The sequence below is a fragment of the Prionailurus bengalensis genome, chromosome X (genome assembly GCF_016509475.1).
Source record: "Prionailurus bengalensis isolate Pbe53 chromosome X, Fcat_Pben_1.1_paternal_pri, whole genome shotgun sequence".
Lineage (NCBI taxonomy): Eukaryota > Metazoa > Chordata > Mammalia > Carnivora > Felidae > Prionailurus > Prionailurus bengalensis.
Genome location: NC_057361.1, coordinates 58,148,912 through 58,176,825, shown reverse-complemented (window position 1 = coordinate 58,176,825; position 27,914 = coordinate 58,148,912). Strand labels below are relative to the sequence as shown.

The window sequence follows — 27,914 nt, the reverse complement described above, 5'->3', positions numbered from 1 at the left end:
CCTCTATTTTTTACTTATCTTCTGTCTGGTTGTTCTATTCTTTTTTTTTAATTTTTTTTTAACATTTATTTACTTTTGAGAGACAGACAGAGGCAGAGCGTGAGCAGGGGAGGGGCAGAAAGAGAGGGAGATACAGAATCTGAAGCAGGCTCCAGGCTCTGAGCTGTTTGTCAGCCCAGAGCTCGACACAGGGCTCGAACTCACGAGCTGTGAGACCATGACCTGAGCTGAAGTCGGACGCTCAGCCAACTGAGCCACCCAGGTGCCCGATGGTTGTTCTTTTCATTTTTGAGAAGAGGTCTTGAAGTCTCCAACTATTATTGTAGCATGCTATTTTACCATCAGTTCTCTTAAATTGATGCTTTGTTACTAAGTATGTAAATATTTATAATTGTTATATCTTCTTGCTTTATTGGATTTTTAATTAATGCATCACATCCTTCTTTGTCTTTTGTAACTTTGATTTAAAGTCAGTTTTGTCTGATACTAGTATAACCACCACTTCTCACTTTTGGTTACTATTTGCATAGAATATCTTTCTCCATCGTTTCATTTTCTACCTGTTTGTATCTTTGGGTCTAAAGTGAGTGTCTTCCAAACAGTATGTAGCTGGATTCTGTTTATTCATTATTCCAATTTCTGCCTTGTGATTGGAGTTTAATCAATTTACATTTAAAGAAATTACTGATAAGGAGGGACTTACTTGGTTATTTTATTTTTTGTTTTATATATGCCTCATGGATTTCTTTGATCCCTCATTACCTGAATATTATCTTTAAGAGTGACAAACATTTTTTCCCAATTCTACATTCTAAAGGAATCTATCACATAGGAAAGAGTTTGCAAATCAGTGAACCATGAGCTGGGTGGTGTGGCCAGAGATGTGTTGCATAGGGATGAATTAATTGCCAGTATTTAACAATTTCACATGAAAATCAGGGTTTCTGACTTCTTGAAAAAAATTGAAAGATCTGGAAACATTTGGTCAATATTTCCCACTAAGCAACAATCATTTGGGGCTAAATGGCTATTGCTATCTTTAGACATGGGGCATTGTATTCTCCAGTTTGACATAGTCCCCACACTTCTTTATTTTCTACCTTAACCTATGTGTCAAGTTGTCATTTATCTTTTTTTGTGTTATTATTTTTATAGCAAATATAAGAGGAAATTAAATGTTTATGGCACACACATCTCTTTCAAAAATGAGAGAATGTGGGGCGCTTGGGTGGCTCAGTCGGTTGAGCGGCCGGCTTCGGCTCAGGTCATGATCTCACAGTCTGTAAGTTCGAGCCCCGCGTCGGGCTCTGTGCTGACCGCTCAGAGCCTGGAGCCTGTTTCAGATTCTGTGTCTCCCTCTCTCTGCCCCTCCCCCGTTCATGCTCTGTCTCTCTCTGTCTCAAAAATAAATAAACGTTAAAAAAATTTAAAAAAAAATGGGAGAATGTAAGCTAGCCTGAGAGGACATTTTAAAATGAGAAAGAACAAATTTCTTTGTGATGGAAGTAAAAGATTTCTGTGTTTAATGTACAAAGTGTGCCTGTGTCAAAATATAATTATAAGAGAATATTATGAAAAATTATATGCCAACAAACTGGGCAATCTGTAAGAAATGGACAAATTCCTAGAAACATACAAACTACCAAGACTGAAATAGGAAGAAATAGAAAATTTGAACAGACCCATAATCAGCAAAGAAATTGAATCAGTAATCAAAAATCTCCCAACAAAGAAAAGTCCAGGGCCAGATGGCTTCTCAGGAGGAATTCTACCAGACATTTAAAGAGTTAATACCTATTCTTCTTAAACTGTTCCAAAAAATAGAAGTGGAAGGAAAACTTGCATCTATTTCTTAGAGGTTAGGGGGCTTATTGGATGAGATGCTGTCAAAGCTCGTGTTGCCCTAGAAGCAAATTTTAAGATGGTGGTTAGTGTGCTTATAAAGCTTATAAAGCTTATAAAGCTTATAAAGGAGGGCTCTTAGGATCAATACCTATGAGGGGAAGAAAAGGAGACTAAACTAGGTAAGGGGAGAAATTGGGCTAATTTAAAGTTAGAAGGCTTCAGCTTACCCCATGGGGAACTCTGAAGCTGGGTTGGCCCTTCAGAATTGTTTTCAGTTAGAATAAGATGGTATGTCTTGAAGGCCAGTGTTAAGTAGTCTTGGATGTCAGCTGCCCTGGAAAGGGGGCATAACCTTGGGTGAGGTGGCTTTCTTCAAGGGTAGTTCCTAAAGAGTCACCTGGAAATAAATACTTCAGTTCTGAAGGGGAGATTTGTGTGATATAGCATTCATGACAAGGTACTAATATTTTTGGAACTGTTGAAAGAATTCAACTTGTTCATGTCATCCATGGGAAAAATCTCTGCCTTCGCTCAAAGACTTGACCTCTTTGGTGACTATGACAAACCATATAAACACTCTGAATCTGCCTCTGCAAATGCATTCATAAGTAATTACACAAATGTAAATTGTAATTCATATGTTCTTAGTGAAGTAATTTCTTTGGGAAACTCATTTGGCAAAGAATAATCTGACTCACTTTTCTATGGTGAAATTGGTTTCCAGAGATAGAAATGATTACCTTAACTACATATTCAAAGATTGAATTCTTAAAATGTTTTCTCATTTCCAACATCATGATAATGAAAAACATTATTTATTTTGACTTTCTCAATTAATACTAATGTGAATGAAGAACTACAAATTGAACTGTAGTGTAGTGTGGTATTGAATTCTAATTAGACAACTTTGGCATATCAGATGTAGTGGACATTAATTGCTCTTGATCGGCTGTCAGTCGTTCATTCCACTTTTCTCTTGATGACAGTACCCAGATTTTCATGTAGGCACCTACTTTTTCCCTATCAGCCATATGAATATTGACATATTGGTATAAAAGAGAGAGAAGAAAGAATTTCAGCTTTCTATTTCCCAATCAACAGAGAAATCAAAGTCAGAAGAAAAATTTGGTAAATTAAGTATATTTATTTTTAAATTTCAAAGTTAAAGTATAGCTTCTATTTTCTTACCTATTTGTACTATGTTAACATACTTATACCATTGTTTAGTTAATCCTAAGGGTTCATTATGTATCTGGCAGTTGCTTTTTCTTATAGTCTGTTTCACTCATTTATGTTACATATTTGGCATCTGTAGACAGTATAGGAAGTTGCATTATATAATGGACAATGATAATTTTATAGCAAAAGCATAAGTATATTTTATGTATAGAAGTTTGTTTTAGCAATTAAAGCTAAGAGCTAAGTGTGCAGAGCATTAACTGTTAGAAAGTGAAAGCAGTCCTGCTATTTACTATAAGCTAATGTAGTACAGATCTAAGCTTCTGATGATCTACCTTGATGCAAGGATAAAATTAAAAAAAATTTTTTTAATGTTTATTTTTTTTTAAGAGAGACAAGAGTGTGAGAGGGGGGTGGGGCAGAGAGAGAGGGAAACACAGAATACAAAGCAAGCTCTAGTCTCTGAGCTGTGAGCACAGAGCTTGACATAGGGCTTGAACTCACAAACCGCGAGATCATGATCTGAGCTGAAGTTGGATGCTTAACCAAGGTGCCACCCAGGTGCCCCACGGATAAAATATTGAATGCATTGATGAGTGGATGGAAATACCATGTCTCTTAAGTGATTTTTTTTTTAATTTCACCTCTTACAGTCAAGCTTCATTAGAAGTCAGAGTGTAGAGAATTCTAGGCTATCCACTTATGAGATCCTGGTAATATGTGGTGCTAAGATAAGGGAAGAACATATGCTTTACATTCTAGAAAAGCAGTTAGATGGCTTGATACTCTGTTATTATGAGTCATTTTCCTGAAATTGTTAGGTTATGTCTGTTTACTCTCTGACTTTATCATTTAAGTAAACTTGTCAAAAGATAAAGTAAGTTGAATTTGCGTGCCCTTTTCTGAACAAATCCTTGATGTTTTGTTAATGGTTCTCAGACTTTAATGCGTATATGATTAGCTCAAGATCTTGTTAAAATAGAGATTCTAATTCAGTAGGTCTGGAATGAGGCTTGAGATCTGCGTTTCTAATAAGCTTTCCATGTGATGCTGATGCTGTTGGTCTGTAGACCACACTTTGAGTAGCCAAATTTAGGACTCTACTGCATTCATTTATTTATTCATTCATTCATTCATTCATTTTAAAGGGTGGGTGGAAAGACAGAGAGAGGGAGAGGGAGAGAGAGAATCTTATGCTGGCTTTGTGCTCAGCATGGAGCCCAGTGCTGGGCTTTATCTCATGACCCTGAGGTCATGACCTTAACTGAAATCAGGAGTTGGACACTTAACTGACTGAGCCACACAAGGGCCCCTCTACTGCTCTCTTTGTAAAACAAAATCAAAGTTTTCCTTCTCTAGTTTTCATTACCCCTTCAGTTTTCTGTAATTTTCTTAAAGACATATGTAACTTATAAGTCTCATTTATAAACCTAGGGGACCTGAACTCTTTTACAACAGCTAAGTTTCTATTACTGGCTTCTCACCTTGAGCTTTAATTCCTTCCTTTCAGAATTTTTATCTATTTTATTTTTTACTCTGTAAACATATGATTATAATAAAAAAATGAAAAGAAAAAGATCATATCTAGTTTTATTATCCTAACAAATAATCTGTATTCAGTTTATTCTTTCCTTGAACTCCTTGTCTGTATTAGTTTTTTCTTTCCTTCAACTCCTTGTCTGTATTAGTACATGCTTTTTCTTAGTTGTAATTTTAACATAGATCACTTTATCTTGTTATTGGCAAAAAAGGCTCAGACCCTTTCTTTTGTACAGCTTAGGTGGGGTTAATCAGTTACTGTTCATTCCAGGAATAAGAATACTAAATCACATAATCAAACTAAGAGATTTTGAATTGGAATGAGACTTCCAAGATAGAGGCAGAAACCTTGAGATAAAGTGATCTAGAAATGTCTATGCAACAGAAAAAAAATTTGAACAAGATTGTAGGAGATCAGATTGACATTGCCAAACTAAAATCAAGAATAGAGAAAAGCGGGGACTCTGGGTGGCTCAGTTGATTAAGCATCCAACTGTTGGTTTCAGCTCAGGTCATAATTGCAACAGTTTTCGTGGGTTTGAGCCCTGTGTAGGGCTCTGTGTTCAGAGTGCAGAGCCTGCTTGGGATTGTCTCCCTCTCTCTCTGCCCCTCCCCCGCTCATGCCATCTCTTTCTCTCCCAAAATAAATAAATAAACTAAAAAAAAGAAGAATAGAGAGAAGCAAAATCAAGCTTCTAAAGTCAAGATCAGAATTTTTGGAAGTCAAAATTAGATATAGGGAAAGCAGTTTGTTTAGGCTCAAGTAAAAAGAAAGACCAAAAAACCTTGTAGATTAACTACTTTGTTCTCAACCTTCCTGTTATAAAAGACCTGATGTTTTATCAACAGTTTTTGAACTCACTGTTGAATATTACAATAAAATTTTTAGAGCTCTCTCAATTCTACACAATGAATGAATTCCAGAAAAGTTCTGTTTAGAAAAAATTTCATACAGTGAATATTATTTTTCCATGGATTAACATTATAAAATAAAAATGACTTACCTCCAAAAATTTTTTTGGCTCTAATATATAATAAAGTTATATTTGGGGATGCAGCATATTTTTTAAATCATACATTTAAATGAAATTTACTCTTCTGATAATATAATAACAAGTACTTGAATGGGTTGCACAAATGGCATGCTGAGATGAGTGAGATAATATCCTGAAAATCTGGAGAAAGAGACAGATGTAATATTGAAGACCTAATACTCTCAACACTAATTCCTTCCTGGGATAGATCTAAATGGTTGTCACCAGACACTAGGAAGTAAAAGCAAACATCACTGGCTCTTGGGATTTAATTTAATCATGTTTGCATGGATATTATCATCTAACAGCCACTGTCAAAGCTCTCTGTTGGCAAGAATTATCACCATAGATCTTTCATCTCCTCTCCCATTTCAGGTCAAGTATCCAAACAACATACTTTGTAGGGAATCTGTTAGAATTGTTTATTCTAATAAAAATTTTTAATGAGTTTATTGTTAGAAAAAATAGTTCCATTTTATAGGAAAGGAAGGTGGTACAGAATATGTATTCAGTTCTTGCATTTTCACCGTATGTGGTTTGGATCATTGGTTTATGTGTTTTCTTCCCGCCCGGGGGTTTGGTTTTAGGGTACTTGAGATGGGAAGAGGAATTGAAGGGATTTTTAAGGTTTATTGCTTCTTGGAGACAAGAGTTGGATTTTCCTTAGCACATTGGATACATTTAAGTTCATTTTGTCAACAAAAATTTTGCCTGATGCAGCATGTTGTATGGGGTCTGGTTGGAGATAAAAAGAAACATAAGAAACAGACATTCCTCTGGGCACCTGGGTGGCTCAGTCTGTGGAGTGACTGGCTTTGATTCAGGTCATGCTCTCAGGGTTTGTTAGTTCGAGCCCTGCGTCAGGTTCTGTGCTGACCGCTCAGAGCCTGGAGCCTATTTCAGATTCTGTCTCCCTCTTTCTCTGCCCCTCCCCCGCTTGTGCTCTGTTTCTCTCTCTCAAAAATAAATAAACATTTAAAGAAATTAAAAAAAGAAATAGACATTCCTCTAATGAATTTACAGTCTGCCACAGCAAGCTAAGCATATATATGATCAGTTAACTGACAATAAAATGCAGGAAATGAGAAATGCATGGTATAGGTGATAAATCCTATATACATTTAGAAGGGGGAGCGAAAGATCACTGTAGGCTCCATTGATCAGAGAATGCTAAGTGGAAGAGATAGGGACTTAGAGAATGTATAAGATTTGTATAGGTGAATGAATTAGGAATTCCTGGCAGGAAGATTAGAGTGAGCAAAAATGTGAGCACAAGGCAGGTTTAGAGACATTAATTTAGTCCAATTTAGCATCTTTTATGTAAAGAGCAGCATATGGAAGGCATAGGCACTTCTTTTAGGGAACTTACAAGCCTTATTGGAAAGAGTGTATGTGTAAAGATAACAATATAAGATAGCACATAGAAAATGGGGATAACTGCCAAATTAGTATAGGAATTCAGAAGAGGCATAGATCATTATAGACTGGGAACGTCAGAAAGAGTTCTTTGAATGTGAGACTTCAGCTGGGCTTTGAAGATGGGAGAGAATTTAATAAAGTGGAAAGGAGGAGTTAAGGACATTTGTAGTGAGTAGATAGGAGGACAGCATCATCTGTTCAGAATATGATGACTAATGGATCAGAGAGGCTGTAGCGTAATTTTATATAAAAGGTGTAATGAGATATAAAGTTAGGTACATTGGAGTCATTTGTGAAAATCCTTGAAAATCAAACTAAAGGACTTTATGCTGTAGGCAAATCAGGACCCACTGGAGGTTTTCAAAGGTAGTGACATGCTAATGAAAACATGTGCAAGAAGTTGACTGGGGTGAGATTAGAGGTAGGGAAATCAATTAAGAATCATTGCAGGTAGCTCACATATGAAGTGATAAGAACTTGAGTCAGGTTGATAATAGTGGGAATTCATTCTTTCCCATCTGAGTTCTTATTATGCACTAGCAGTTTTGTTGCTGGGCATTAAAAATACAAAAATTAAATAATATATAGTCCTTGGTCTCAAGGAGATCACTGCCTCATGGGGAAGAATAGCTCATAATTATGAAACAAATACAATCACGGAATATTTTGGTGTCACCAAAGAGGGCCTAGTAAGTAGATGATTATAAATATAAAATTATTCTTACCTACATATTTGGCATTAGAATTACATTGTTTTGAATTACTGTGCTCTCTTGCTATATATGCTTTTTTTTTCCAACCATGTTAGTAACTAATTTGCCAGTCCCACACTATCTTCAGGACTTATCTTTTTTTTTTTTTAAACATTTCCACAGAAAAGCCATGAACTATTTTAAAAAGTTCTTGCCATAAACTATACAAATAAGGAATCTTGTTCTCAGAGCTTCCAGTATAGAAAATGGAAGGAAGTGATGGAAATGAAAGACTTGAAAAATAATAATTGCAGGCTTCAGTACCCTACTTTCAGCAATCCAGACAGAAAACTACAAGGAATCTTTGGACTTGAACCATATGTTAGACCAAATGGACCCAATAAACATTTATAGAAGAACATTCCATCCAACAGCAGCAGAATATACATTCTTCCCAAGTGCACATGGAATATTCTCCAGGATAGATAATATCACAAAACAAGTTTTAACAAATTTAAGAAGATTGAAATCATACTAGTTATCTTTTACATCCACAATGGTATGAAATTAGAAGTCTTGGGGCGCCTGGGTGGCGCAGTCGGTTAAGCGTCCGACTTCAGCCAGGTCACGATCTCGCGGTCCGGGAGTTGGAGCCCCGCGTCAGGCTCTGGGCTGATGGCTCGGAGCCTGGACCCTGTTTCCGATTCTGTGTCTCCCTCTCTCTGCCCCTCCCCCGTTCATGCTCTGTCTCTCTCTGTCCCAAAAATAAATAAACGTTGAAATTAGAAGTCTGCAACAAGAGGAAAGCAGGAAAATCTACAAATGTTCAACAGGAGTATGAAATTAACACACTCTGAAACAACCAATGGGTCAGAGAAGAAATCAAAAGAGGAACAAAAAATATCTCAAAACAAATGAAAATGGAAACACCCCTCCCCCCCAATCTGTGGGATGCTGCAAGAACAGTTCTGAGAGGAAAGTTTATAGCAATACATGCACATATTAAGAAAACAGATTGCAAATAAACAACCTAACTTCATAGTTCAAGGAACTAGAAAAAGAAAAGCAAACTAAGTTAAAAGCTGGCAGAAGAAAAGAAGTAACAAAGATTAGAGAAGAAATAAATGAAGTAGAGACCAGAAAAACAATAGAAAAGATAATGAAATGAGGAGGTGTTTTTTTTTTTTTAAAGATAAACAAAATTGATACAACTTTAACTAGACTAAGAAAAAAGGAGACAAGACTCAAATAAAATCAGAAATGAACAAGGAGGGGTGCCTGGGTGGCTCAGTTGGTTGAGCGACCGACTTCGGCTCAGGTCATGATTTCATGGTTTGTAAGTTTGAGCCCCGTGTCAGAATCTGTGCTGACAGCTCAGAGCCTGGATCCTGCTTCTGATTCTGTGTCTCCCTCTATGTCTGCCCCTCCCCTACTCATGCTCTGTCTCTCTCTGTCTCAGAAATAAATAAACACTAAAAAAAATTTTAAAAAAGAAATGAACAAGGATCCATTATAGCTGACACCACACAAATATAAATAATTATAAGAGAATATTATGAACAATTATATGACAACAAATTGGATAGCCTAGAAGAAATGGATAAAATCTTAGAAACATACAACCTACCAGGACTGAATGAGGAAGAAATAGAAAATCTGAACAGAACAATAATGAGTAAGGAGATTCATCAGTAATCAAAAACCTCCCAATACAGAAATGCCAAGGATCAGAAGGCTTGACTGGTGAATTCTGCCAAATATTCAAAGAAAAATTAATACCAATACTTCTCAAACTCTTCCAAAAAAATGAAAAGAGGGAACACTTCAAAACTCATTTTACTAGGCCAGCATTACCCTGATAACAAAGCCAGATACAAGAAAACTATAGACCTATAGTCTTAATATATATGTAAACATTCTCAATAAAATGTTAGCAAACTGAAATCAATACACATTAAAATGGCTAAACAGCATTACCAAGTGGGATTTATCCCTGGGATGCAGGGATGGTTCAATATATGCAAAACAGTAAATGTGATACAGTACACTAATAGAATGAAAGATAAAAATCATGATTTTTTATGTGAGGAATGGGGAAAATAGGTGGAGTTTAAAATATACAAACTTCTAGTTATAAAATAAATAAGACTCAGGGATACAATATTCAGCATAGGGAATACAGTTAATGATATGTAGTACATTATATAGTGACAGATGGTAGCTAGATTTAGCATGGTGATCACTTTGTAATGTATATAATCACTATATTGTACATCTGAAACTAATACAATATTGTATCTCAACTGCATATAAATGTAAAAAATCATGAGTTTCCCTAGATGCAGAAAAAGTGTTTGACAAGTTACCATATCCTTTCATGATAAAAAAAATCCTTGAACAAATTGTGTATAGAAGGAACATACCTATATGTCTGAGGATTAAGTACAGTAATTCATGTAATATTCATGGGACATAGTGAGCATTCGATAGATTTTGGCTATTATTAATTTTGAAGAATTATTGGAACTAATATTTTATTTAGTTGAGCCGTGTGTCTCCAGAATATAATTCATGTTTACCATTTTATATAAGGCTAGTAGTACTGGACATGATTCAGATGCTACATTTAGCTTGTTAAGCAGTTTTATGAGCATCACTTGTGAGTTGTGCATAAGAGTAAATTACAGGACACTTTTACTAACAGTGAGCCCATTTGCAAGCATTGAACTGATGATTACTAAAATGCTATTTAGCATGAGCAATGATTATATGTCAGCAAGAGGCAACGTGTAGTGTATTGGAATACACAGTAGTAGTCCCTGTGTATTCCTGTGTATTCCTGTGTAGTCCCTGTGTATTCCTACACAGTGCCCTGTGTAGGCAACGTGTAGTGTATTGGAATACACAGTAGTAGTCCCTGCTACTAACTGAATGACTTCAGATGCATCATTTAATTTCTCAGGGCCTTTGAAAAGCAGAATAATGGGCCCCTAAGGCCCATCCATAACCTAATTCCTGGGATTGTTAAGGAATCAAGGAAGGCAAAAGGCAAAAAAAGTTAAGGCAAAAGGAATTAAAGTTATTAATCAGTTGAATATAAAATAGGGATATTATCCTGGATTATCTGGGTGTGCCCAGTATAATCACATAAGCCCTTAAAAGCAGAAGAGGTATGCAGAAGGTGAAGTCAGATACATTCAAAGCACAGTGTTCAAAAGGAATTCAAGTGGCCTCGAGGGGCTGAGAACAAATCCCAGTTGAAGGCCAGCAAGAAAATGAGACTCAGTCCCCAGAACCTTACAGAACTGATTTTTTGCTAATACCCGAATAAGCCTAGAAGCAGATTCTCCTCTAGAGCCCCCCAGATAAGAGCCGAGGCCAGCCAATACCTTGACTTGGCCTTGTGAGACTCTAAGCACAATTCCCGGGTGAGCCTGCCTAGATTTCTGACCTACAGAGTTGTGAAATAATAAATGGGTGATTTAAGCTGCTAAATTTGTCATAATATGTTACAGCAGCAGTAGAAAACCAAAGCCTCTAGTGCTTCTGTTAATGAGGGGTTAGAGGACGTTGGAACAAATAAACGTTAAGGTTCTTTCTAGCTCTAAATTGTGGTTGCAGGATTCTCAGTTAGCTGCTGGTCTGTGAGCTAAAGCCTAACAATCATAAATAGGATGGTCACATAACACACAGACAAAAAAATACTATACTGGATACATATCTTTAAAGGTTACATATGGCAAAGCTACAGGTTTGGGGGACACTGTAATGCCAGATCAACTAGATTGCTAAGTGGGTTTTTTCAACTGCAAAGCAAATGCAGCCAAAGCCAGGTTCTTCAGGTGTAGCCTAAAATTAGTGTTCAATGAAAAGTTTACTTTCTATGTGTAGATTATTTATACCCTTAAATGGAAAATTATTGTTACTATTAAACCAGAAGATCAGTGATGTCTATATACCTACTAGCATTATAACAATTTGTAGTTCCTAATACTTTAAGGAATCAGTTATATCCTATATTTCTAACACATAGCAAATTCTCACAGTTCATTATATTTGGCTTACATATCCTTTTTTTGTGTGTGAAACTAACTCCAGGGAGCAGAGATCTTGATATTACCTGTAAATAAGTAGAGCATTCCTTAGAAATGTAACAGTATTTTTAAAGCAATCTTCAGGGTTTTCTGTGCAAGGTGGCAGTGAGTTTGTAATGACTGACAGTTCTAGCTGGCCTTCCCCTCCACTTCTAGCAATTATGTAAAGTAATACTGGAGCACCTGGGTGGCTCAGTCAGTTAAGCGTCCGACTTGAGCTCAGGTCATGATCTTATGGTTTGTGGGTTCCAGCCCCGTGTCGGGCTGTGCTGACAGCTCGGAGCCTGGAGCCTGCTGTGTCTCCTTCTCTCTCTGCCCCTCCCCCACTTGTGTTTTGTCTATCAAAAATAAAAAAAAAATTAAAAATGCTGAATATCCTTTATTTTCTTATTTTTTAAACAACAGCTTTATTGAGGTGTAATTGACATGTAATTCACAGCATATATTTAAAATAAGTGCGCAATTCAAGAAATATTGACATATATAAATGATATGTACCATATATTCATGTATAGACACACATTTGTATATACATATATTTTTGTATACATAGGATGAATATATGTTTTCACGTGTGTATATACACACATGCATGGATATACATATGTGTGTATTTACATACATACATGCATGCACAGTTATGAACTCATCATCACAATCAGGATAATGAACATAGGTATCATCCCCAAGTGGTTCCATGTGAACTTTTAAAAAAAATTTTTTTTTAACATTTACTTATTTATTATTGAGAGACAGAGAGAGAGACAGAGCATGAGCAGAGGAGGGGCAGAGAGAGAGGAAGACACAGAATCCAAAGCAGGCTCTAGGCTCCCAGCTGTCAGCACAGAGCCCAACGGGGGGCTCGAACTCACAAACCGCAGGATCATTACCCAAGCCGTAGTCGGACGCTTAACCGACTGAGCCACCCAGGCGCCCCCCTTGTGACCTTTTATAATGCCTCCTCCCCCTGCCACCTCCTCTTTACCAGATAACCATTGGATCATTTATTGATCACTTATGTCACTATAGATTAGTTTGTATTTTCCAGAATTTTGTATAAATGGAATCAGAGTATTTATTCCTTTTAGTCAGGCTTATTTAACTCACCATAATTACCTGAGATCCATCCATGTTGCTATGTCTATCAGTAGTTCTTTCCTTTCTGTTGATGAGTAGTAATCTGTTGTATGGATATATAGCAATTTGTTTATCCATTCATTTGTTGATGAAAACATTTTGGTTATTTTCAGTTCAGGTCTGTTACAAATAAAATTGCTATGAATATTCATACACGTTTTTATATGGATATATACTTTTTCTTAGTAAATACCTAGAAGTGAAATGGCTGGATTGGATGGTAGTTGTATGTTTAACTTTTTAAGAAACTTTTAGTCTCTTTTCAAAAGTAGTTGTAACAATTCACATTCCCACCAGCAATGTATGAAAAGTGTCAGTTCCTCCACATCCTGGCCCACACATAGAATGTTCAGCGTTTTTAATTTCAGTAAGTACAGAATGACATCTCATTGTGGCTCGAATTTGCATTTTTGTAATAACTAATAGTGTTGATCATCTTTTCATATGCTTGTCATCTGTGCACCCTTTTTTTGTGAAGTGTCTGTTCAGGTCTTTTGCCCATGTAAAAATTTGGGTTGTTTTCTCAATATTGAGTTAGAGTTCTTTATTCTGTAGCCAATCTCTTATTAGATATATGATTTCCAAATATTTTCTGCCTGTGGTTTGGATTTGTATTCTCTTAATAGACTTTTTTGAAGAATAGAAGTTTTTAGTTTGATGAAGTCTAGTTTATCAATTTTCTCTCGTATGGAGGCTTTGGTGTCCTATCAAAGAAATCTTTGATTAGCCCAGGTCACAAATAATTTCTCTTATGTTTTCTGTCAGAAGTGTTTTTGGCTCTAGGTTTTACATTTAAGTCTATGATCCATTTGACTTAACTTTTGTATGTTCATTCTTGGAATGAACCCCACTTTGTTATGATATATTATACTTTAATATATTGTTGAATTTGTATATGTGCTGCCGAAGTGAGCACTATATATTGTTGGATTTGATTTGGCAAAATTTTGTTCAGAATTTTTGCATATATGTTGATGACAGATATTGATTAGTAGTTTTATTTTTTTATAATTTATGTATCTGGTTTTTGTATCAGGGTTAATGCTGGCCTCATAGAATAAGTTGAGAAGTACAACCTCCTTGTCAATTTTCTGAAATAAATTAATATTATTTCTTCCTTAAGGATTTGGTAGAATTAAGTAGAGAAATTTTGGGGCCTGGAAGTTTCTTTGGTGGCAAGGTTTTTCACTACATACTCAATTTCTTTAATAAATATAGTGTTATTCATGTTACTGATTTCTTCTTGAGTGAGATTTCATAATTTGAGTCTTTTAAGGAATTTGTTTCACTGAAGATGTCAAATATATTGGCAGAAAGTTCTTTATAATATTCCCTTGTTAACTTTTTTTTTAACATTTGTAAATGTCTATAGTGATGTCAACCCTCTTGTTTTTGATATTGGTAATTTGTATATTCTCTCATTTGTTTTGATTAGTCTGGCTAGAGATTTTCCAATTTTATTGATCTCAAGGAAATAGCTATTCATTTCATTGATTTCTGCTTTGAAGTTTATTTATTTCTTTATTGTGCTTACTTTGGGTTATATTTGCTCTTGTTCTTAGAATTCTTTAAGATAGATGATGATAGGGGCGCCTGGGTGGCGCAGTCGGTTAAGCGTCCGACTTCAGCCAGGTCACGATCTCGCGGTCTGTGAGTTAGAGCCCCGCATCAGGCTCTGGGCTGATGGCTCGGAGCCTGGAGCCTGTTTCCGGTTCTGTGTCTCCCTCTCTCTCTGCCCCTCACCCGTTCATGCTCTCTCTCTGTCCCAAAAATAAATAAACGTTGAAAAAAAAAATTAAAAAAAAAAATAGATGATGATATGATTGATTTGAGAACTTTCTCTTTTTTTTGGTAAGAATTTACTACTATTAATTTTCCATGAAGTATCACCTTTTAGCAATATCCCACAAATTTTAAATGTTTTTTTTTCATCTTTACTCAATTCAAAATACCGTCAAATTTCCCTTTTGATTTCCTTATTTAGCCCATGGGCTATTTAGAAGTGTGCTAGTTTCCAAATATCTGAGCATTTTCCTAAAGATATTTCTGTTAATTGATTCCTAATTTAATTCTATGTGTCCAGAGAATATACTTTGTATGATTTGAATTTTTTTGAATACACTGAGACTTGTATTATAGCCCAGAGGATAATCTATTTTGGCAAATGTTCAGTGTGTACTTGAGAATAAGGTATATTTTGCTGTCGTTGGGTGTGTTTTCAGTATGAGGAGAGCTGTAGATTTATTGTAGATGTTCTTTATCAAGTTGAGAAAGTGGCCTTCTATTTTCACCTTTTCGAGATGATAGTTTTTTAAAATCACGAATTGGTATTGAGTTTTGTCAAATCCTGTTTATGTATAAGTTGATAATGATCATGTGATCTTTCTTCTTTACTGTGTTAATATGGCAAATTGCAATGATTATTTTTCAAATACTAATTAGTCTTACATTCCTGAAATAAACCCTCTTGGTCATGGTGTTACTTCTTTGAATGTATTGCTTTTTCCTACTTGTTAATATTTGCTAAGGATCTTTGCATCTGTATTTGTGAGGGAAATTGGTCTATAGTTTCTGATTTTGTACTGCCTTTGTCTGACTTTGTTACCAGGATAATATTGTCTTGATGAAAGAATTGGGAAGTGTTTGTTTCTCTATTAGGTCTGGAAGATATTTTATAGAATTTTTAATTCTTTTTTAGATATTTGGTAGAATTCCTCAGTGAACTGTTTTGTTTTGAAACATCTTTTTCCGGAGTTTTTATTTTTTTTTCAAGAGTTTTTATTTTTATTTTTTTATGTTTATTTATTTTTGAGAAAGAGAGAGCACATGCAGGGGAGGGGCAGAGAGTGGGGTGGACAGAAGATCCCAAGCAGGCTCCACACTGACAGCAGAGAGCCCAGTGTGGGGCTCAAACCCACAAACTGTGAAATCATGACCTGAGCCAAAGTTAGATGCCTAACTGACTGAGCCACCCAGGTGGCCCTTTTACAGGAGTTTTTAAATTACAAATTCAATTTCCTTAATAGTTGTAGTTATTCAATTTTATATATTTTATAAATATGTTGTTATTCAAATTATATATTTTATATTTCACTGGTGAATTGTGTTAGTTTTGTTGCTTTGGGGGGAATTGGTCCATTTCATCAAACTTATTAAATTTATGTATGTGGAATTGCTCATAGTATTCTCTTGTCCTTTTGATGTATTCAGGGTCTGTAATAATATCCCCTGCTTCATTCCTGATACTAGTAATTTGAATCTGGTCTCTTTATTTCTCAGTCTTGCTAGATGGTTGTCAATTTCATATAATATATATATATATATATATTTTTTTTTTCATTTTTAAATTTGACACACAATGTTAAACTAGTTTCAGGTGTACAGCATAGTGATTCAGTATCTTTATACATTGTGCTTTGCTCACCACAAGTGTAGCTACCATCTGTCACCATACAAAACTATTACAATTATCATTGACTATATTGATGCTGTTCCTTTTATTCCCATGACTTTATCTCACAACTGGAAGCCTGTATCTCCTACTCCCCTTCACCCATTTTACCCATTCACCCACCCCTCTTTTGTTTATTTATTCATTTTTTTCTGTTTTTAAATTCCACATGTAGAATCATACAGTATTTGTCTTTGACTTATTTCACTTAACTTAATACCCTGTAGGCCCATCTATGTTGTTGCAAATGGCAAAATCTCATTCTTTTTTTATGGCTGCTTAATATTCCATTGCATATATATTAATCTATTCATCTGTTTATGGACACTTAGGATGCTTCCATAACTTGGCTATTGTAAAATATGCTGCAATAAACACAGGGATGCATCTTCTGGAGTTGTTTTTGTTTTCTTTGAGTAAATACCCAGTAGTAGAATTATTGGATCATATGGTATTTCTATTTTTAAGTTTTTGAGAAATCTCAATACTGTTTTCCACAGTGGCTGTACCAGTTTACATTTCCACCAACAGTGCATGAGGGTTTCTTTTTATCAACATCCTCACTAACACTTTTATCTTGTCTTTTTATTTTGGCCATCTGGCAAGTGTAAGCTGATATCTCATTGTGGTTTTGATTTGCATTTTTCTGATAATGAATGATGTTAAGCATCTTTTCATGTATCTTTTGACCATCTGTGTGTCTTTTTTTTGTTAATATACATTTTTTGAAGAACAAACTTTAGCTTTTAGATCTATTGATTTTTCTATTTTTTGTTTTAATTTTATTGATTTCTGCTCTTATGTTTATTATTTAATTATTTCTGCTTACTTTAAGAGGTTTAATTTGTTTTTCCTTTTCTAGCTTCTTCACAGTGATAGCTTACCTTACTGATTTGAGACTTTTTTTTCTTTTCTAATATAAGCCTTTAAGGATAAAAAACTTCCCTGTCAGTGCTGCTATATCTGCACCCCACAAATGTTGCTATATTGTTTTCAGTTTAACCCGGTTATCTTTCTGGTACTGATTTCTATCTGATCTGTGTTACCAGAGAACATACTGTATGTTTTTACTTAAGCTTCTTAAGGTTTGTCTTATGGCCCAGAATATGGTCTATTTCAGTGTATATTCTGTGGACACTTGGAAAGATTGTGTATTCTGCTACTGTTTGATGATGTCTACTGTAAATGTCAGATCCTGTTAGTTGATGAGTATGTATCTTAACTGGTTTTTGTTTAGTTCTGTGAATTTTTGAAAGGGAGTGTTGAAGTCTGCAACTCTAATTGTGGACTTATTTCTTCTTTTAGTTCTATCCGGTTTTGCTTCTTGTGCTTTGCAGGTGTGTGTGTGTGTGTGTGTGTGTGTGTGTGTGTAGGTTTATATCTTCTTTTTTGCTAGTAATAATCATGGCAAAGCTTTCTTTTTTAAGAATATTTTTTAATGTTTATTTTTGAGAGACAGAAACAGAGTATGAATGGGGCAGGGGCAGAAAGAGAGGGAGACACAGAATCTGAAGCAGGCTCCAGGCTCTGAGCTGTCAGCTCAGAGCCAGAGATGGGGCTTGAACCCATGAACTGTGAGATCATGACCTGAGCTGAAGCTGGATGCTTAAACTGACTGAGCCACCCAGGTGCCTCCATGGCAAAGCTTTCTTAACAACTAAAAGCTACAAACCACAATCAGGAAAAGTAAAGCTAAAAGGCACTAGGACCAAAGTCTAAAGGACATTGGGAACAAGCTTCCAAGAGTTCCTTCCCAATAGAGTTGCACAGGACATGCTTAATTCTTCTAGCAATGAGTATGACAACACGTGTGAACCGTTATCAGGCAGCTCATTAGAGACTAAGTCCCTAATGCTTTACGGTACCCCTCCCTAGCACATACCAAGATTCCAGACACCCAGAAGGGAAGTAGATGTTCAGTATAAACCATTTTGTTTGCACAGTCCAGGCATAGTGAGTCACCCTTATTGTTAAGGGAAAGTTTTATATCAGTGTAGGGAACTCAGCCAAGGGCCAACCTTGCCAGCAGGCCTTTCTTTTTTTTTTAAGTTTTCATTTAAATTCCAGTTAGGTAATATACAATGCAATATTAGTTTTGGGTGTATAATTTAGTGTTTCAACACTTACATATAACACCTGGTGTTCTTCAGAAGTGCACTCCTCAATCCCCATCACCTATTTCACCCTACCCATCCCCTTCTGGTTTATTCAGTTTATTCTCTATAGTTAGGTGTCTGTTTTTTGGTTTTGCCTCTCCCTTTTTTCCATATGATCTTTTGTTTTGTTTTATAAACTCCACATACAAGTGAAATCGTATGGTATTTGTCTTTGACTGACTTATTTTGCTTAGCATAATACACTCTAGCTCCATCCACATAGTTGCAAATGGCAAGATTTCATTCTTTTTATGGCTGAGCAATATTCCATTGCATATATATACCACCTCTTCTTTATCCATTCATCAGTCAATGAACACTTGGACTGTTTCCATAATTTGGCTATTGTAGATAATGCTGCTGTAAACATTGGGGTGCGTGTATCCCTTTGAATTTATTTGTATTTTTGTACTCTTTGGGTAAATACCTAGTAGTGCAATTGCTGGATCGTAGGGTAGTTCTATTTTTAACTTTTTGAGGAACTTCCATACTGTTTTCCAGAGTGGCTGCACCACTTTGCATGCCCACCAACAGTGCAAGAGGGTTCCCCTTTCTCCACATCCTTGCCAACACCTGTTGTTTCTTGTGTGCAAGCAGGGCTTTCTAATAATAGGCAATCTCAGCTTTGCTATGTGTACTCTTTTCTGCACTGTGTCATTTACTGATGTATATATCCTTACCAAACATAAACATATAAGTGATGGGTATATACCCCTAAGGCTGTAATTTCTGTAAAGTAGCATTTCCAAGTCCTTTTTAATATGCCTGTTTCAAGATTCTATATATGTATTTATCTACATTTTTATTCCATTACCTGAATTGCTTCTCTAGTTTTTCAGCCTCAAAATCTTGTTTTTCAGTTTTTTTATTCTAATATAATAATGCATTCTAGTTTTTTTCTCCTTTACTGTATCTTTTCCCCCCAACAATTGTTTCTTCTTTCAATTATATTTTGGTAAAATACTCATTTTCCTTTACAGCTAATGGTTTATTCACATAGAAAAAAAGAAAGTAAAGGGCCATTGGCTTTCGGGAGGGGTTGTTGAGGAGCCTTTCCTTCTCCTTCAGATCCCTGAAGGGATGAGGGCTCCAGGGAAAGCTAGAGAGGAATCATGCCCAGGTAACAGATTCCTAAGAGCTGACACTAAGAGACGAGGCCTGTGGATAGGGGCTGAGTCTGTAGAGAGAAGGGGAAGTTGCTGAAAGTGTGGATCTGGTAGAGGCAACAAATAGCCTGGATTTGCTGTTAGGTTCTGAGCTGTGAAAGCCCTGAGCAGCCTGGTTGGGTGAGTGAAAGGGCTTAAAGAAATGTGGAAGGCCTGACCCATCCTGTCTGCCTCACTCTGTAGATGGAGAGTTTGTATATGGTGGCATATTCCTGGCAGCAGTTCATATGACTTTATTATATCCTAATTGTCAGCATTTACTTTGACCACATCTTTAGCATTTGTACAGATATCTCATGGGAGGAAGAGGACTCAAGTAAAATGATTTATAGGTAACTTAAATTAATGAAAACATTTAATAGGGGAGTTAAATAATTTTCCTTTGAATCATATCTATCACCATTGTTATTGTGACCCTGAATATTATTTTCACAGGAAGTCGGAATAAAATGGGAAAAACTCTGGGGTAAACAGAGTTGGCTGCAAATCCTGCATGCTGCTTTTGTGTCTATTTTCTGGACTTTCTGAGCCTCAACTGCAAAATGAGTATGATGCAACACACTTTATGGTGTTAATATGAAAATTTAGTAAGATAGGGTGTATAAGGTGCTTAATGCACTATTTAGCATAGAACAAATACTCAATATTTGTAACCTTTCATTACTTTCATGACTGACTCTCCTTATGCCCTTTCTACGAATAGTATCTTGTATCATGCCATTAAATATTCTTCATTTGTAATGTTTGAAGAAAATTTGGGCTTTTCATGGGGAGAATGATTTTAATAGTTTTTTAATTATTTTTCTCCAGAATTGATGACAGGAAAGGCCAAATTGGGAGTTCTGGTTTTCTTTCCTATAGATTTCTGTGTAAAAAAGAAATCTGTGTTACATGATTTATATCTATATAGTTATCTTCTGATATTTGGATAGCAATTTTTTTCTTTTTCCTCTTTCTTTTTAGGTGTTAAGGAGACTACTAGGAGAAAAGGGATAGTGAAAGTTTAAAAATCAAGCAGAACTAAAAAAATTTAAATAAATAAAAACCAAGCAGAACTTTTAGGTAAAGCCTTCTGATTTGAGATGGTTGACAATCAAATTGGCCAAAACTAAAGTTTCATTATATTAGGTGATGCTGGTGGGAATTTAAATTTTTATATGCACAGATTGACATTTCCAAGTTGCCAGCTTCTCCAGCACCCATTCTTTTGGGGGACAAATTGACGGGATCAAAATTTAAAGTGCTCGTACTCAGCAGTTTTATTCCTTGGTATTTAAATGTGGTACCTCGCATGTTTACAAGGATATTTGCTGGAACATTGCTTGTAATAGTGAAATATTGAAAGCATCCTGAATACCATCAATAGAGGAATAGATTAGAAAAGTAAGTTATCTCTATACTATAAAAATACTATGTGGGAATTAAAAAGGGTAAGGTAAATCTATATGTGATGAACTCTAAGACATAGTATTGAAAGAAAAAGAAGCAAAGTATATGTAATATGTCATTTATATATTGTAAAAACTATGTTTAAGTACAGACATATAAATGTACCAGGGAAGGCCCAAAGAAGATACTTATTAATCTTACAAGTGTCTACCTCTTAGCAAGGGGCTGGTACAGGGTAGGGGTCCAAGGAAATGTAAGCTTTATCTTTGTTATTTGTACTTTTTTATTAAATTTTTTAAAATTTTCATAAAATACACATAACATAAAATTTACCATCTTAACCATTTTTAAGTGTCCAGTTCACTATTGTTAAGTACATTCACATTGTTTTGCAACCAGTCTCCAGAGCACTCTCTTCATCTTGCAAAACCGAACCTCTATGCCCACTGAACAATAACTCCTGAGTCCCCCTTCCCCAAGCCCCTTGCATATACCAATCTACTTTCTGTCTCTATGAAGGACTAGTATAGGTACCCTATATTAGTGAAATTATACAGTATTTGCCTTTTTCTGACTGGTGTATTTCACTTAGCATAATGTTCTCAAAATTCAACCATTTTGTAGCATGTGTCAGAATTCCCTCCCTTTTAAAACCTGCATAATATTCCATTGTATGTATATACTACATTTCATTTATCCATTCAGCTGTTGATGAGACTTAGGTTACTTCCATATTTTGGCTATTGTGAATAATGCTATGAAAATGGATATACAAATATTTATTTGAGACCCTACTTTCAGTTATTTCTGGTTTATACCCCAAAACAGAATTACTGGATAATATGGAAATTCTATTTTTAATTTTTTAAGGAACTGCTATATTTTTTTTCCATAATAGCTATATCATTTTACATGCCCACCAACAGTGGCACAAGATGTCCAATTTTTACATCCTCACCAACACTTGTTATTTTTTGGTTTTTTTGATAGCACCTATCTTAATGGGTGTAAGGTGGCATCTCAATGTAATTTTGATTCGCATTTCCCTAATGGTTTGTGATACTGATTATCTTTTCATGTGATTGTTGCCACTTGTATGTCTTTTTTGGAGAAATGTCTTTTCAAGTTATTTACCAGTTTTTAAATCAGGTTGTTTGCTTTTTTTGTTGTTGAGTTTTAGGAGTTCTTTACATATTCTGGATATTAATCCCATATCAGATATGATTTGAAATTTTTTCTCCCATTCCATAGATAGCCTATTTTACTCTGTTGTATCCTTTGTTACACAAAAATTTTAAATTTTAATGTAGTCCAGTTTATCTATTTTTGCTTTTGTTTCCTGTGATTTTTGTATCATATCCAAGAAATTCTTACCAAATCCAGTGTTATGAGATTTTCCCCTATATTTTCTTCTTTTTAATGTTTATTTATTTTGAGAGAGGGGGAGAGAGAGAGAGAGCACGCACAAGCATGGGAGGCGCAGAGAGAGGGGGGCAAGAGAGAGAGAATCCCAAGCAGGCTCCACACTGTCAGTACAGAGCCTGATGTTCGGGCTTGATCCCACTAACGGTGAGATCATGACCTGAGCCAAAATTGAGTCAGGTGCTCAACTAACTAAGCCACCCAGCCCTGTGTTTTCTTCTAAGAGTTTTATACTTTATCTATTCTGTTTAGGTCATTTGATCCATTTTCAGTTCATTTTTGTGTATGGTATAATATAAATGTCCAGTTTCATTCTTTTGCATACAGATATCCAATTGTCCCAAGATCATTTATTGAAAAGACTGTTCTTTCCTCTGCTGAATGGTCTCAACACCCTTGTTGAAAATCATTTGATTATATGTGAGGCATTTTATTTCTGAACTCTGTTCTGTTCCATTGGTGTATATATCTGTCTTTATGCCAGTACCACACTGTTTTGATTACCTTTTTTGTAAATTTTGAAATCAGGAATTGCTAGTCTTACAGCTTTGTTCTTCTGTTTCAGGTTTGTTTTGGCTCTTTGGAGTCCCTTGTAATTCCATATGAATTTTAGGGCGGAGTTTTCCATTTCTGCAAAAAAAAAAAAAATCATTGGGATTTTTCATAGAGATTGATTACATTTATTTTTTTTAAATGTTTATTTATTTTTGAGATAGAGAGCACATGTGAGCCGGGGGAGGAACAGAGGGAGAGGGAAAGAGAGAATCCCAAGCAGGCTCTGTGCTGTCAGCGCAGAGCCCTGTGCTGGGCTAGAAATCAGAACCGTGAGATCATGACCTGAGCCAAAATCAAGAGTTGGGCCCTTAACTGACTGAGCCACACAGGTGCCTCAGTAGGGATTACATTTACATCTGTAGATTGCTTTGGTAGTGTTGGCATCTTAACAATATTACATCTTCCAATCCATGAGCTGTTTGCATTTTTAAATAATCCAGATATATTGGTGTACTATTTGTGTGATCAAGCATAAATAAACTTTTTAAAGGAGCTGTTGGCAGAGGGAACTGGTAAATTTCTTTTTTTCTCTTTCAGTTTTATTGAGATATAATTGACATTCATCACTGTGTAAGTTTAATGTGTATATCATAGGGGCACCTGAGTGGCTCAGTCAGTTAAGCATCTGACTTCAGCTCAGACCATGATCTCACGATTTGTGGGTTTGAGCCCCGCATTGGGCTCTGTGCCGACAGCTCAGAGCCTGGATCCTGCTTTGGATTCTGTATCTCCTTCTCTCTCTCCCCCTCCCCAGTCCGTACTCTGTCTCTCAAAAATAAATAAATGTTAAAAAAATTAAAAAAAAAAAGTATATCATAATGGCCTACAGTGGTCAAAATGCACAAACCTCCAATTATAAGATAAATAAATACGGGGGTATTACATACAACATGACTATAGTTAACACTACTGTATGGTATATTTGGAAGTTGCTAAGCAAGTAGACCCAAAAAGTTCTCATCACAAGGGACTAGTAAATTTCTAATGTCAGTTCATGTGTCTTTGCTTGATCTCATGTTCCAATTTTTATAAATTGGCATTAGTTCTGGAGCCAAAAGCATAAATTAGACATTAGGAGAGAGATGATTATTTGACTGTGGGTGTTCATGACAAGAAAATGTTTGTGGCTGAATAAATTAAACTGAAATTGAATTAAATAGTTTATTGTTTTTTTAATGTTTATTAATTTTTGAAAAAGAGAGAGACAGAGTATGAGTGAGGGAGGGGCAGAGAGAGAGGGAGACAATCTGAAGCCTGAAGCAGGCTTCAGACTCCAAGCTGTCAGCACAGAGCCTGACCCAGGGCTCAAATCCATGAACCATGAGATCATGACCTGAGCCGAAGTCGGACCCTTAGCCAACTGAGCCACCCAGGTGCCCCTAAATAATTTATTGTTAACAAATTGGCTTATTTAGACATGTAATTATATTACCTAAGCTCAGATACAGTTTTATCTTGCATGTTTTGCTCACTGTCATTAGTCCCATTGATCTAAAACCAGTTATTCTATTCATGCCGTTTAAAATTGTGTTTCATTGAACAGAGAATTTGTTGGGTTTGATTTAATGAAGATTATCTGTGAGCGTTTTAAGTCATCAGAAGATATTGGAAAAGCTCTACTGCTCCACATTGACATGCTTTTACAAAGAAAGGAAGAACTGCTTGCCAAGGAGAAGATTGAAGAAATCATTATAGGTCAGTAGGATTTCTGCAAGTTTTAGAAAGGTGTTAACATACATATAATTCTTAGAATAGATGTCAGAACAGTGGCAAAATTCTTAGGTCAGAGGATCCATTTTTCTAACTTCCTTTTTTTCTCCCTAATCGCCATGAACTGTAACACCTCACGGATCCAGATTCCACATGTTCAGCAAGCTAGAATGAGAAACTAAGCAGAAATAGCAAAACAGCAAAAACATACAAACCTCTGAGTTTAATCCTCCTATGTAGTGAAAAATTGTGAGATTAGAGACCTAATATCATGATTTCAGTGTGATCTCAAGTAAGCTGTGTGCCTTCTGGCAAGTTAATAACATCTCTGGATCTTGTTTTTTTCTAACTATAAAATTAGAGGTTGTGAAATACATTCCTATTTTTTTTAAGTTTTTATTTATTTATTTTGAGAGAGAGAAAGCACAAGTCAGGGAGCAGAGGGGGTGGGGGAGGGAGAATCCCAAGAAGGCTCCACACTCCATGCAGAGGCAGATGCAGGGCTCGATCTCACCAATTGTGAGATCATGACCTGAGCCAAAATTGAGTTGGGTGCTTAACCGACTGAGCCACCCAGGAGCCCCATTTTTTTTTTTTTGCATTCCTGTTTTTAAATTCTTTTTTAACCCCATGATCCTTTCTTAACGCAATCTTATTTGAATCCTGTCCCAAATAAAAGATTAGAGTTTCTGTTAAAGCAGAGATGTAGAACCAGATTTCATCATTTCCCTGACCCTCTATCTCTCTGCAGATCTCTATACCTTGAAGAACACAGATAAGTATGATCCCTTTCTTAGAAAATTCTCATCCCAATACATCCTCCCAACTCTACACATATACAGAGATATAACAGGAGTGATAGTAAATCTTGATACTGGGTTGTATTCTGAGTAATGGTGTTGTAGGTGACTTACTGCTTTCTTTATATTTTACCAGATTTCTTGAATTTTTACAAGTTTGTATCATGTTTTTATAAAAGCATAATCATTGATACTTTTTAAAAGGAAATATTTTGAGTAGGTAATCTCTAAGAACCTTTTGAACTCTAGATTCTGTGAACCATGTTTTACTGATAATACGCTCCTTGCAGACCCTCACTAAGTATCCAGTTATTTTTAGACCCAATTTTGATAAGTTTGATTACCTGGTTTTCCAATCCTTAGGATTTTTTAAATGTTTATTTATTTCTGAGACAGAGAGAGACAGAGCATGAGTCGGGGAGGGGCAGAGAGAGAGGGAGACACAGAATCAGAAGCAGGCTCCAGGCCTTGAGCTGTCAGTACAGAGCCCAACACGGGGCTTGAACTCACAAACTGTGAGATCATGACCTGAGCCAAAGTCGGTCGCTCAACCTACTGAGCCACCCAGGTGTCCCAACCAATCCTTAGGATTTTAATGGTAGCATATTACAGAGAAAGGGTCTACAGGGAAATACACAGATAATGTGACTACAAGGAAGGAGAAAACTCTACAAATTTTATAAATCAGTTTCAAATACTTTTAATTTAAAATAATTTTTAAAAAACAAAAATCTGTACTATATAATAATTCCCAAAAGTATCACTATGATATGTTAATAGTACAGTAAAATAGAATAGTTGTTACTGTTGACCTTGAATGAGCAAATGTTAAATTGTGCTTCAGAAAACTAGAAAGTATATTAAAAAAAAACATAATTTATAAAACATAATTTTTAGAAAAATTAAGAACTTTAGTGAAATAATTTAGACTTTTTAAAATAAAAAATCTTACGTTTAATGAAAGTTAACTGTCACATTACTAGAAAATGTGTTCATCCAAAATGACTAATTTCCCTAAGGTTATAGTTAGCCAGTTTTGTTGTGACACCTAATTATAAACTTACATTCTCAAAGTATATTTTAAGTAATATTTTAAGTGTAGTATATTCAATAGCTTTTCAGTCTCATGTGAGTTATTTTATCTAAGCCATGGAACAAATTATGTCTGCTGACTGGGCTGGGGCGTCAGAGATTCTTAGTGTTCTTATTAAGAGTTTTGTGGAAATTGATAGTGCCAAAAGGGTAGAAGAGAAGGGACTATAGAATTCTATTACAGTTTAAACTTTACCTTAATGTGTGCTAATGTATTTGAGCCCTGTAAATGTCTAGACCAGAAACAATCAGACATGAGTTACAATTTAAAGTAATAAAGTTTATGTGTAAACGTCGTCTTAAAGCATTTTACAAAGGCTTTAAGGTATAATTGGCCTTTCTTGTGAACTTGATCTGATCTTGTTAGTACATAATAATATAAGCAGTTCTTGTTAACGATTTTTAACATTGCTGTCTGTTCATTCACAATAACATTAAAGCACCAGATGATGATCAAATTTGGAACATGGAAAATATGTTAAAAAGAGACTAGGCTGGGAAACTATCACAAATTGATAGAAGAATTACTGTGATTACAGCAAACTCTGATTGTATTATATAATCAGTTTTGCTAGTAAATCTAAAATTGATGATGAGAACCTGTCTGAATATGATTGTGTTTGTAGCCATTACTTAAAGATTATAGGTTCTGAATATAGTTAGCACTCTTCATTTAATGTAATAGATCTTGATTTTTGTTTTTAGAGCTTGGGTTTTTATTTTCAGGTCACCGAAGAGGAAGAAAACTGAAACCAGAATTAGTGAGCTGTTTTCACAACATTCTGTGGCAGAAAGCTGCCAGAAGTTTTGAGGTTTGGGAGCAATCTATTTTCATTCTTTATCTTTCTCTAATCTAACAAATAAGTGTGTTCACTGAAAAATAATAGAGCATCAAATACTTGAATAATCTCTTTGTTTAGGTACCACCTATGTATTAAATATTCATAATGTAGAATGTTAATGGGCATTGGATAAGAATTTATTTAAAGCTACTAAGATGTGGTTTATCCCCCATTGGGAGCTTACAGTGAAGGGGAAATGACATATCTGATATTAAGATATAGGAAAGTAATTTATTGTAACATGTGAGCAAGAAAGAGTTATATTCCCTTTAAAAAACTGTGATTTAGAGTACAGGGGATTTGTAGGGCAATGAAAATATTTTGAATGATACTATGATGATGGGTACTTGTCATTATACATTTGTGTAAGCCCATAGGATATACATCACCAA

At 35.5% G+C, this 27,914-nt stretch overlaps 1 protein-coding gene across 1 annotated transcript in view; it reads left to right on the top strand.

Annotated features, from left to right (window-relative positions):
- Positions 1-27,914, top strand: part of TEX11 (testis expressed 11) — a 243,368-nt gene that overhangs the window by 84,468 nt on the left and 130,986 nt on the right. The window contains exons 14-15 of the mRNA XM_043569958.1: positions 24,622-24,773; positions 27,407-27,492. Of these exons, the coding sequence (XP_043425893.1) occupies positions 24,622-24,773; positions 27,407-27,492 (238 nt within the window). The remainder of the gene's footprint in view (positions 1-24,621; positions 24,774-27,406; positions 27,493-27,914) is intronic.